General features: G+C 36.1%; 1 protein-coding gene across 10 annotated transcripts in view; it reads right to left on the bottom strand.

Moving 5' to 3' along the window:
- Nucleotides 1-12,249, bottom strand: part of CADPS2 (calcium dependent secretion activator 2) — a 689,394-nt gene that overhangs the window by 189,825 nt on the left and 487,320 nt on the right. For all 10 annotated transcript variants that reach the window (XM_090287420.1, XM_090287419.1, XM_090287416.1 and 7 more), the window contains exons 10-11: nucleotides 11,249-11,357; nucleotides 9,723-9,923 (exon numbers count right to left, since the gene is read on the bottom strand). In XM_090287420.1, the coding sequence (XP_090143546.1) occupies nucleotides 9,723-9,923; nucleotides 11,249-11,357 (310 nt within the window). The remainder of the gene's footprint in view (nucleotides 1-9,722; nucleotides 9,924-11,248; nucleotides 11,358-12,249) is intronic.

The following is a 12,249-nucleotide window of genomic DNA, read 5'->3' as shown; positions in this document are numbered from 1 at the left end:
TTTTTCCTGATGAGCCTGGCTAAAGGCTTGTTGGTTTTGTTCATCTTTTCGAAGAACCAGCTCCTAGTTCCGTTGATCTTTTGAATTGTTTGTTTGGTTTCTATTTCATTTACTTCTGCTCTGATCTTGATGATTTCCTTCCTTCTTCTTGCCCTAGGCTTTGTTTGTTGTTGCTGTTCTAGTTCTTGTAGCTTTAGGGTTAGATTTTTTATTTGAGATTCTTCTATACTTTTCAGATATGCCTGTATTGCTATGAACTTCCCTCTTAGGACTGCTTCTGCTGTGTCCCATAGGTTTGGGGCTGTTGTGTGTTCATTATTGTTAGTTTCCATAAATTTCTTGATTTCTTCTTTGATGTCATTGTTAACCCACTCATTATTTAATAGCTTGTTATTCATTCTCCATGAGTTTGGGTGTCTTTGATTTTTTTCTCTGAGGATAATTCTAGTTTCAAGGCATTGTGGTCTGAAAAGATGCTTGATATAATTTCAATTTTCTTGAATTTGTTGAGGCTTGTTTTGTGTCCTGTCATGTGGTCTATCTTTGAAAATGTGCCATGTGCATGTGAAAAGAATGTATATTTTGCTTCTTTGGGGTGAGAAGTTCTATATATGTCAGTTAAGTCCATGTGGTTTAGTGTGTTGTTCAATGCCTGTATAACCTTGGTGTTACTTTGTTTCGAAGATCTGTCTAGTGTTGATAATGGAGTGTTAAAGGCCCCTGCTATGAGTGTGTTGCTGTTAATATTTTTCTTGTGGTCTTCTAGTATTTTCTTTATGTATTTGGGTGCTCCTATGTTGGGTGCATATATGTTTATCAGTGTTATCTTCTTGATGGAGTGTTCCCTTAATTATTATGAAATGTCCTTCTTTGTCTCTTTTTATTGCCCTTGCTTTGAAATCCGTTTTGTCTGATATGAGTACTGGTACCTCACCTTTTTTTTCATGTCCTTTTGCTCGGAATACTTTTTTATATCCCTTTACTTTGTGTAAATCTTTTATTTTGAGGTGTGTTTCTTGTAGACAGCAAATATGTGGGTCCTGTTTTCTTATCCATCCCATTACCCTCTGTTTTTTAATTGGAGCATTTAATCCATTTATGTTTAAGGTTATTATTGACATGTATTTATTCACTTCCCTCTGTACCTCTGTTCCTCTTCTCTTTTTTTCTTTTCTTTTCTTTCTTCTCTTCTTTTTTCTTAGAACACTCCCTTTAGCATCTCTTGCAATGCTGGTTTGGTGGTGATGTATTCTTTTAGTCTTCCTTTGTCTGAGAAACTCCTTATTTCACCTTCTATTTTGAATGAGAGCCTTGCTGGGTAGAGTATTCTTGGTTGTATGCCTTTGTTTTTCATTGCTTGAAATATTTTTGACCATTCCTTTCTGGCTTGTAATGTTTCTGTTGAGAAATCAGTTGATAGCCTTATCGGAGCTCCCTTGTATGTTACTTGCTGTTTTTCTCTTGCTGCTTTTAGGATTCTCTCTTTGTGTTGGAATGTTGCCATTTTAATTATGATGTGCTTTGGAGTGGGTTTTTCGGGGTTCCTCTTTATTGGAACTTTCTGTGCCTCCTGAACTTGTATAACTTTTTCTCTCATCAGGTTTGGAAAAATTTTCTGTCACTATTTCTCCTATCAGTTTTTCAATTCAATGCTCCTTTTCTTCTCCCTCTCTTATTCCGATGATTCTGATATTATTTCTTCTCATGCTATCCTGTAATCCCCTTACATCTTGTTCATATTTTTTTTCAATCTTTTTCATTTTGCTGTATTATCTGGGAGTTTTTCTCTACATTATCTTCTAACTCACTAATTCGATCCTCTGCTTCGTTTAGTCTGCTTTTGACTGATTCTACTGTGTTTTTCAGTTCAGAGATTGAATTCTTCAATTCTTCCTGGTTCTTGTTAACAGTTTCTATGTATTTTTTTATGCTGGTGTAGTTCTATGCAAGTTCCCTGTAATTTTCTTGGAGCTGCTGGTAACTTCCTTGGAGTTTGTCATAGTTGTTTTTAAGGTTGTTGAGTATATTCCACTTCTTTACCACCATTGTTTTGAATTCCATGTCTGACATTTGGGCTATGTCTATTTCATCTACCTCTCTTTTTGAGGATTCTTCTTTTCTTTTCATTGAGAAGTTATTTCTGCGTCTTACATGTTTGATTCTTCTTTTTATTTTTGGGGGATGGTTTGCTTTGACTTCCCCCTTTGTGGTGTGAGATTCTTTATACGATATCTGGAGGTTTCAGTGGTGCAGTCTCTTTGATATCCTGAGCCTGATGTTCTTGGGTTACCCTTTATGTCGTTTGTTTATGCTGTCTGGTTATATTTCAGATGCTCTTTGGTAGGATCTTCCTTCTGGATAGTTGATTGAGAGTCACTCTATCTACTTTGTCTTGAGTTCTTTTGTGGAGATGCTGTTAAAAACATAAACACACAGCCCAGGCAGGAGACTCACACCCTCAAAAATATCCCCCTCTCTCTATCCTGCTATCATCAGCCAACAAGCCAGTATTAATATAAATGTAAAGAGATTAGAGCTTTTATACTATAAGAAGAATAGATAAGAGTTGTTTTTAGGGAGGGAAAATATGATTTTTGATAGAGAGGATGATATATTAATAATAGTTGAGACTATGCAAGCCAGTAGGTAATATTTACATTGTATGTTAATAAAAATATAAGAAAAGGATGGAAAATGCAGAATATAGTAAGAATGTGAGATTGTATTGTATTGGATGTATATAGTAATTATATTCTATTTATTTAGAGTGAAAGGGGGGCTAAACTAGACACACAAACAATGATTAACGAGAAAGGATGAGAAGAACAGATTATATGAAACACATTAGAGATATAGTTTGTTTTTCTTTTCTTTTTTCTTCCCCTCCTCTTCTCCTTTTCCTTTTTTTAAGGAAGGGGGAAAAAAAAGAAAAGAAAGAAAAAGAAAAAAGAAGAAAGAAAAGCAGAAAGAAAGAAGAAAGAAAAGAAAGAAGAAAGAAAAAGAGAAAAAAAGAAAAAAAAAGGAAAAAAAGAAAAAGAAAAAAGAAAGGGAAAAAAAGAAAAGAAAGAAAAAGGAATGTTTTTACTCAGTTCAGCCTTGGTGTGTCGCCTTCTTTTTCTGCGTCTGCAGCTGGTCTAGTGTGGCGGTTCAGAGGTTCTTGATCCTTGCAGCAATGGTGTGCGCCCGCGGTGCCCAGCACTGCACGCTCCCTTGCCACCCGCTGGAGCCAGCTGAGATGCCCTTTCGCGCGTGCCCCTGCATGCGCGGGGCCGCCCGAGAGCTTGCCTGGGGCCTGCCTAGTTGTGCTGCGCTCTGGAAGCTGGTCTCTCTCTTCCCAGGGCGGGGTCCCTGACACTTGTGCACAGTGGAAGTGAGTGTCTGTGAGTCGCTGCTGCCCACTGTTCCCATGCTGCAGCTGCCTGCCTTCCCACACCCGTCTGGGTGGGCACGAGCAGAGCCTGCGCTAGTGGTCTGCGTTCTGGCCTGGGGCCCGGCGCGCACGGGAGCTGTCTAGGGGTATCTGCACACAGTCTTCTGCGTGTTCAGTGGGCCCTCCCTGTGCCCATTGGGGCACTGATCTTATGTTTGTTCGGGTGTGTCCAAAGGGCTCCTGGACTCATGGCCCCCGCACCTGGGCCAGTGAACGAGGGCACTTCCCTATGCTCGCCTGCGCAATCCAAGGGGAGGGTTGGGGAGTGAATGAGTGCGCCTCTGCGCCTGCGCTCCTCAAGAATGGCCTACCATCCCCTCTCCACCGTCCACAAGAGAAAAATATAAAGGTAAATTATGTTCTCACTTGCCCAGCAGCATGCTGTCTCTTGTCCTTTAGTGCCAATGCCACTTGGTCAAGTCCCGTCTCTGCCAGCGGGCAGAGATGCACTCTCCTCCCGACTCCTCTCTGGGGCAGCCTGTGGTCGCCAAAAAGCCTTTGTGTCCTTCCAGCTGCAGCTCGGGCAGCTATCCAAGTTAGGAATCCCATTTCGTCCCTTTTTTTTCCACTATCCTCACTAAACAGGTTGTTCCCAGATGGTTTTTCTCTAATCCAGCAGTGCCAAGGCTCGACTCCTGCCAGTGTCCAGCTGCTCACTGAGATGTTCTGTCTGCAATTAGTCCAAACTACAGATGGGTCTCGGGAGCCTGAAAGCGCAGCCTCCCCTCACTCCTCCGCCATCTTCCTCCCTTCAAGATATGAGCTTTAAACAGTGTAGTACAAAATTGACATAAATTGAGATGATTAACCTGTGGACTAACTACAGATGTGTGATGTGGTAAATGAGGATACTGGTGGAGAGTTTCCACGGTAACAGTTGGATATATGCTCAACATCTTTAGGTGGTACTATCACCAGGTGCGGTAAAAGTAGAAGAAACAAAAATCAAACTGAGGAAAATAATTATTTGCTATAAATTTAAGGAATTATAGTGGCTTGATTCAAATGGAACCTGAGAATTTAAATTTTTCATTAGGGTAATAGCTGTTAAAAGTCAATAAAAAAAGCATAAATAGTTTGACAATATCCATTAGATCATTAACACTGACTTGAAAATAGTTGGCACAGGAAACCATGTGTAGAACTATCAGCAAGCCAGAAGGACCCCCACCCCTGCCCTATGGTCAAGAACCAAATTCCTGAAAGGCATGTAAGTCAGCGTTCAAAACGTGAAACAGAAAAAAAAACAAACATTTTATTTTTTCCTCTTTCCTTTGCTACTAATTCAAAAGATGCTGCTTTAAAAATTTTTTTCTTCTCTTAGTATTATGAGAGATTAGAAATATTTTTAAAAGGGAAAGGGAAGGAAAAAGATTTATGGCAAGGGACAGAGACCAATGAAGGAGAAGAGGTGGCCATTCACTAGCATTTAGACTACTCAAGTGCCCAGACCTGGGACAAGAGTACCAAAAGGACTCAGAAGAGGGTGCTGCTAGTTAAAGGTCACCTCCTCTGCAAAACCATTCACTGAATGAGGCAGCCACATACATTTTCAAATACAGTAACTTAGTTTAAAGATGTCTGATGGTTTGGAACTTGCCTGGAGTTGCATTTACTGCTACTTGTACCTGATTATACTTTCGTTTTAGCTCAGACTCTCAGTGAGCTTGAAGATTTAGAGGAAGTTATAAGTGCATAGAGAAGCATACACCCCGTCTCTCTATAGCATCCATATAGTTGTTAATAGGAAGAGTTTAACATTAAAATCTTAAGTAGATCATCCTGGTTGGTGTGTTTTATGTATGCATTTTTAATGCTGAAACCAAAGAGAATTGGTTAATAGCTATATTAACTCGAAGTTTATTCACATCTCTATTATTGACCTAAATAATTTATTAGCTTGTTTTTGGTAAATTGATTAAAAACTGATGTATGGATTTACACATCTTGCTTTCTGCAACAACTAACATGTAATATTTTCACATGATGGCAATTTTAATCAACACATACAGAGGCCAAGTAAACCAATATTCAACGCTTGCTTAAAATAATACATTCAATGTAAAGTAAGACATACTTTACCTATGAAGTGTGAAATTTAACTTATTAGATCAATCAGGAAAATTAGCTTAAATAATTAAATCTATATTTATACTCTAAGAATAAAAATTTGGCTTAAAATTAAAAAGAAGGTAACTATTCTGTTTAATTATTGACATTAACTTATTACTGGAAGTCCACTAGCACTGTGTAGGTTTGTATCATGTAGCATACAGACTGCATTTTGCTACATACATGAGTTAAAGGAAAAAATGAAAAACAAGGTGCTTGCACATTTCTTTGATTGGAGACAGCAAAGAAGGATAGTTTAACCAAAGAATGTCTTCCAGTCAGGCAAAAGGCAGTGTTCACCTTATTTCAGAATTTTTGTATATGTTGAGAGTCAAAGAAATAGAGAGTAGAATAGATTCTTTTATCAGAGCAATCTATAAATATATGCCATTATATATATTCTAAAAATTATAGCAGGGTTGTCTTCTAATAAGTTAGATTTTATAAATTTGTCATTTTTTCTGACTACCCCAAAACATTTAGTAGGCTTAGTTTTAAAACAAACTCTTTTTTAAAGCCATAGCATAGATACTTCAAAGAAAATTCAGGAGAGAAAATGAATTAACAGCTAGTCCCACTGATTAAACTCATCCACTGTGAATATTTTAGGTATAATTATACCTATATTTTAAATTTTTTTCTTACCTGGTGAATATAATATCACACATATAATTTAGTAATTTTCCACTTAACCTTTTTGAGGGTTTTTTTTTTTTTTCATTCTATTGTACTGCCTTCATACTTCACAGTCATTACTTTTACAGTAGGTAACAGGTTGATTCTACTTTTCTATTGTGGCAATAACAGACATTTTTGTTTCATAAATAGTAACATTAATCTAAATATTCTGGGTTTATCTAGAAAGTAGGAGACTGACATTGTAAACAAGGTCAGGATAGTCCTTCATACATTGTAACAGTTCAAAATTTTTATATAGTGAAGCAAAAAAAAAATAAAAAATAAAAATCATGAAAATACTTACCCTTACCAGCTGTCAGTTAGCAAAGAAACAAAAAAATAAAGCATATTTAAGTAGGCTTGGAACATATTTATTTCTATAACTGGTCACAATAATTTTATTATCTTCTTGGCATCTACCAATGACTCTAAAAGTTGTTCTTCTAAGAGGTAAATACTAAAGGCCCAACAGCATCTCTGATATAGGTCACACTCAATATTTTCATTCATATGAGGCAGAAACACATTTTTCTTCCTTCCTTATTTTTTTTCCTTTTTAAAGGAAGATGAAACAGCAGGATCTGCTGTAATAGAAAACTAGCATTGGAATACAAGAAAGCTGTTTTTAACTGAAATAGTTTGGCTTTTTAGAACAAGTTTAGCTTTTTTAGAAGTGAATCAAGGAGAAAGAAAATTCAGTTCCAATTAGCCTTGACAAAACACTGATATCTAATAGTAGAAGGTTTAGCCACAAAGAGATTACATGACTATCTGAATCAATTGATCAGTAAATCCTTAATTCATTAACTCCTTAGTCATGGCCTTAATGTTGTAGGCCAGTGGTTCCTGACAATTTTCTTGCCTCTGTGTGCAAGATGGGTGACATCCATGAGTTCAACACACTCCTTGGGTATTTCTTGTATCTAGGATGTCAACAAAAGTGAATAAGTGAGATATTTTTACAAAAATATTTTTCAAGTAATTTTAACTCAGTAATTCTCAAATGAGGGTAATTCTTCCCCATCTTCAACCCTGCCCTCTTGAACACTTGGAAATGTTTGGATATATTTTTGGTTGTCAGACCTAGGGGGTGTGCTACTGGCATCCAGTGGGCAGATGCCAGCAATGATGCCAAATGTCTTTAAAACACGGGAGACAGGAGAGGCCTTCTCCAAACATCTGAAAAAAGAATTATCTGGCCCAAAATGTTAATAGTGCCAAGGCTGAGCAATCTTCTTTTAACTTACATGAAATAATCATTCTGCTTCTGGTCAGGATGGTATAACTTAAAACAGATTTACCCTCTATTTGAAAGATAGGAGAGTGAGTACTAAGAGACACGAAACAAGTGAGGTGAGCTTTGCAGTTAACCCAGGTTAATCCTGGGAGAAAGTTTCAAAGCTGTGGCACAGCAGCGAGCCCTCAGGAAGAGCTTGTGTTCTCTGAGAGTTGAGAAGATGGAGCTGGAAGTTCAGGGTGACAAGGTGACTGAGCCTGCCAGGGAATAATACTGTTCCTGCCTCTGCCCCTTCAGTATTCAGCTGAATACTAACCACCTCACACATGTCAGGCAACAACCTAAGGTCAGGGGAAAAAATCATCCTAAGGGATTAGAGAGGGCCTTGCCCCAAACTCACAAACAGTCTGGAACAGTACTTTTTCTGAACAGTCAGAATATAAAACCTCAAAATTCAGGGGTCATCAGTCAGTTAGAGTCCTTAAAAAGACTCTTGGTCCATAGTGGGGAAAATTAATCCTAGATTAGACACTGGATCCACCTAGCAAAACTTAAAAGCAAAATTTGAAAGGATCAAATTATTTCCAAGTTACTTAACTTAAACTATTTCTTAGAATAAAGGTCAAGAATATTTTCATGAAGAAAAAAACACCAAGGCACATCATAATCAAACTGCTCAAAACCAGCACAAAGAGAAAATCTTTAATGCAGCTAGAGGGGAAAAAAAGACATTATTTCCAAAGGAACAAACGAAAATGATAGCACATTTTTCATCAGGGGATAAAAAGCAACTTAGTAGAATAGAACAAAATCTTTAAAGTATTGAAGAAAAAATATGTTTCAAAACAATGGTAAGGACTTTCTCATATATAAAAAAAAGAATTTATCATTAACAGACATACACTACAAGAAAAGTCAAAGGGAGTCCTTCAAGAAGAAATAAAATATCTCTATGAGAAAATGAACAGTGCCAGAAGTGGTAAGTAACCATGTGGCGAAGTACAATATATAACATTTTTCCATATTATTTAAGCTTCTTTAAAAGGTAATTGTTTAAGGCAATATTACTATTAGCAATGTATTGTGAGATTTCCAACAGAGGTAGAGGTTAAATGGATGACAAGAATATTCCAGAGGCCAGGAGAGGAGAATTGAAAGTATATTGTAATGTCCACATACTATGCACGAAGTGATAGCATATGATGATGAATTTTGATATGTTTAAAGGTATGTAATTTAAACCCTAAAGCACAAAGGTGACGCAGTTTATATTCCATCTTCAATTAGTTGACTTAAATGCCTTTGTCTAAATGCCCAGATGTGATACTAAAAGGTGCCAAAGAGAAAAGGGAATAGTTACTTGATGCATAAAAAGTAGGATAATAAAATACATGTCAGGATGTTACTCCCCAAAGAAGAATCTTGAGTAAAAGGGTGCTGATTGAAAAGTCACAGTTTGGCTTAAATTTATATACAAACTGACTTATTTCAGGAGACACCAGAGAAATTTTCCAAATAAGTACAACAAGTTATAACATTTGGCCTAATGATTATAAATGTTTGAAAAGGTTTCTATCATTATTACACAATTTTTATTGATCACTTGTGAATTCAAATGAAAACATAGTTCTTAATGATTTACATTAACATACAAAAATGACATGAATAATAAGGTTTAGAAAAATAAAATTGGCTTGATGACTTATTCTTTTTTTTTAGATTTTATTTTATTTTATAACTTAATCTTTATTGTATTTTCTCTCCAACTTATTCTTTTTTTATCAACCTACAACAGAAAATGGCCCTTTATCCTTCTGGGTTGTAGAAAACAAATCTAGAAAATGATGGTTCATTTTTGTTCTCTGCAATTCTATCAATGCCAAATTAATTTTGCAATTCTTTCCTATTTCTAAAGGATACAGTTAAAATTTCCATAGGATATATAAGTTAAAATTAAAAATATTACAAAAGCTAACATAAGTTTTCTTTTGAGCGGTTTTAATAAAATTTTCTTATCTGCTCTTGTGATACCGAGATACTCCAATGCTTGGCAAATTCATGGCTGGAAACCACCAGCACCATTTACTCTAGGCCTGTGTGAAAAATTAGGTAACTGATTCTATGACTGTTAATATGAACTCTTTTTATTCAATTAGGAATCAGTTAAAGATGTAAACTATAATACTAAACAAACTTGCCTCAGATAACATTATATCTTATTAAGGTTATTAATTGATAATCAAATTATTTTTAAATAAAACTTACATAGCTGAGCATCTGCTTGAAGAATTCCTCCTTTAGGATTCAGCTTCTGGGTTTGAATTGCAGGAATGGGTTTATATGATTGACCTGTGGCCCTATACATGGCTTGAACCCACAATATTCTATCCTGTTCATCATCACTGGCAAATATAACAGTGTCTCCTTCTTTAACAGCATTAAAGAACATCTGACCACCCTGAAGGCCTGTGGAGAGAAAAAGACATCATTAAAAACTTACAACTGACAGATTTTAATCTTATTCACTAAATGGTCTCATGGAAAGAATCAATTTGTTATTAGAAGCTCAATGCTTTAAGTAGTTTTTAGTTGAGGATCAAACCCCCCAATCCAACAACTGAAGTAGAGGCAATACAAAATGGTTTAAATTTCCATATCACGTTATAAATTAAAATAATTTAGGGAAATAAACAGTTCATGACATAGTAGCATTGTGTAAGACATACAAGCCTACCCCATAAAAATGCATATCATAGTCTGGTATTTCATGCCAGAGAAGAAATTGCTTATCTGTAGACATATTCCTCATTCTATATTCAGGAGAACTATATGATGAACTTAGCTGAAAAAATACAGATAAGGCAAAAAATGGTACTATTATATGGCATTTTATCTTTTATAGAATTCTTTCACAGAGGAAATATTTTGCATTTTTAAGTGATCTAATTAGTAAATGTGATCACAGGTTCCTATTTTTAATCTCTACATATTAATTTCTTAATTTCTATTTATTCTTATATTAATACCACTTTATTAATTTCACTTATCTCCACATATTATTTTATTCACTCATTCCCTCACCAATTTTAATTACCAAGTGTCTAGTACTATACCGAGTACTAACATGGAAGGAGAGAGAGAAGCACCAGAATGTTTGTTGGGAGAAACTTGGTAGAATAAATAATAATTCATTTGCCATTTCTTTCTCTATCTCTGTATCTTATACCATTTTGCTTCCCAGGAGGGAAGTTTATATAAGCATTGATGGCATTTCTTATATAATTTTTCTATTACACTAACTTTCACATATTTCAAACTTGTACTAAGACAGCGATTTTCAATGGGTGTGCTGCATGTATTTTTAAACATGTAATGCCTATTTAGACAGGGGCACTGACCTTCCTTCCCTTAGACTGTCGAATTAAAAAATGGCAATAACCAACAGAACAATAGCCATCCAGTGTGAAGGAATCAAAATTATACCTATGTTTTTGTCAGATCAGGAAAATAATTTTTTGGTGTGCCACAGAATTTTAGTAATTAGTCTATGTGTGCCATGCGATGAAAAAGGTTGAAAGTCACTATACTAAAATAACAGAGGTGATGAATTATGGCTAAACTAAGTAGCTCTCAAAAAGATACATCTGATTTTCATAAAGGTTGTTCAGGTATACGTATAAGTGAAATATGCACACCATTTATTGAGTGGAGACTGTAGAACGGACACAGGATATTTATAAGAACTTACTCGATACAAGAATGGCTGACAAAATGATTCTTCTTAGAATTACCTGTGTGGGGATCTGTATAATCCACAGTATATCCTTCAAGCTGCATTAGTTCTTGTGGCTCAGACTTTTTTTCTCTGTAACTGCACATGGCAAAGGTGTACTGGCTAACCTGCATGAGAAAAATGTTTGCAGACTGGTTGCATTAAATTTATCTTTTAGATTTTTGTTCATCAGAAGACTCTTTGCCGAAATAAAAACTAACATTATTTTAATTTAAATACTAAATTAAATGTTAGCACTTTTCAAAACCTAGCTCCAAGATTAAACCACCTTTCATCTGTCAACTTGCAGTGTGACCTTCCTTCCATGATCCAGCATTTCCCAAATCAGTGATCCACCAGTCAAGATTCTGAGATGTTAATAGAAGCACCATAAAAAAGTATTCATGTCAGAAGGAAGTTTTGGGATCACTGGGTTAAATAAAGATAAGCAGGCTGCTTTCTCTTCAGGAGAAAGATATATTAGGAGCATTCTCAGTTATATGATAATGGAACTTCACTTTCAAGTGTACTTATTTCAAGACTTTAAAATAAAAAACATCTCAATAAAAGTTGAAAATTTACTGGCACACATCCCAAACCCACAGGAAGGTCCAGAGTGAAATAAGTTTTAGGTAGTAAGTGACTTTACATGACCAAGATCTGCTCTCTTTCCACTCTGCTGCTCTGGTGGAACTGGCTTCCTGTTCTCAAGTTTAAGTCTTGCTGAACTAGATCACAGCTGCGGACACCTCTGCAGGGAGTCACCTCCCTGACTGCTCCAGCTTGGGTTTTAGGCCATTTTTGGACCAACCTCTGCAGCCAAAGGCCTACAAAGTACCAGTATTAGCCGTTTGGGTCAAGAGCTCACATCTCTAGTAAATAATGTTAAATGCTACAATAGGCAGGCCCTTAGAAGTTCCCCTAAAATAGAGAGGGGGAGGTGCTGTTCCCAGCTGGAGAAAAGAATGTTTGGTGGATTATAAATATCTAAATTATAAAATATCCTACAACACAGGATTC

Source organism: Furipterus horrens, unplaced genomic scaffold (assembly GCF_987537825.1).
Source record: "Furipterus horrens unplaced genomic scaffold, mFurHor1.1.pri manual_scaffold_9, whole genome shotgun sequence".
Lineage (NCBI taxonomy): Eukaryota > Metazoa > Chordata > Mammalia > Chiroptera > Furipteridae > Furipterus > Furipterus horrens.
Note: the sequence above shows the minus strand (reverse complement) of the source record. Positions and strands in the feature narration are given on the sequence as shown.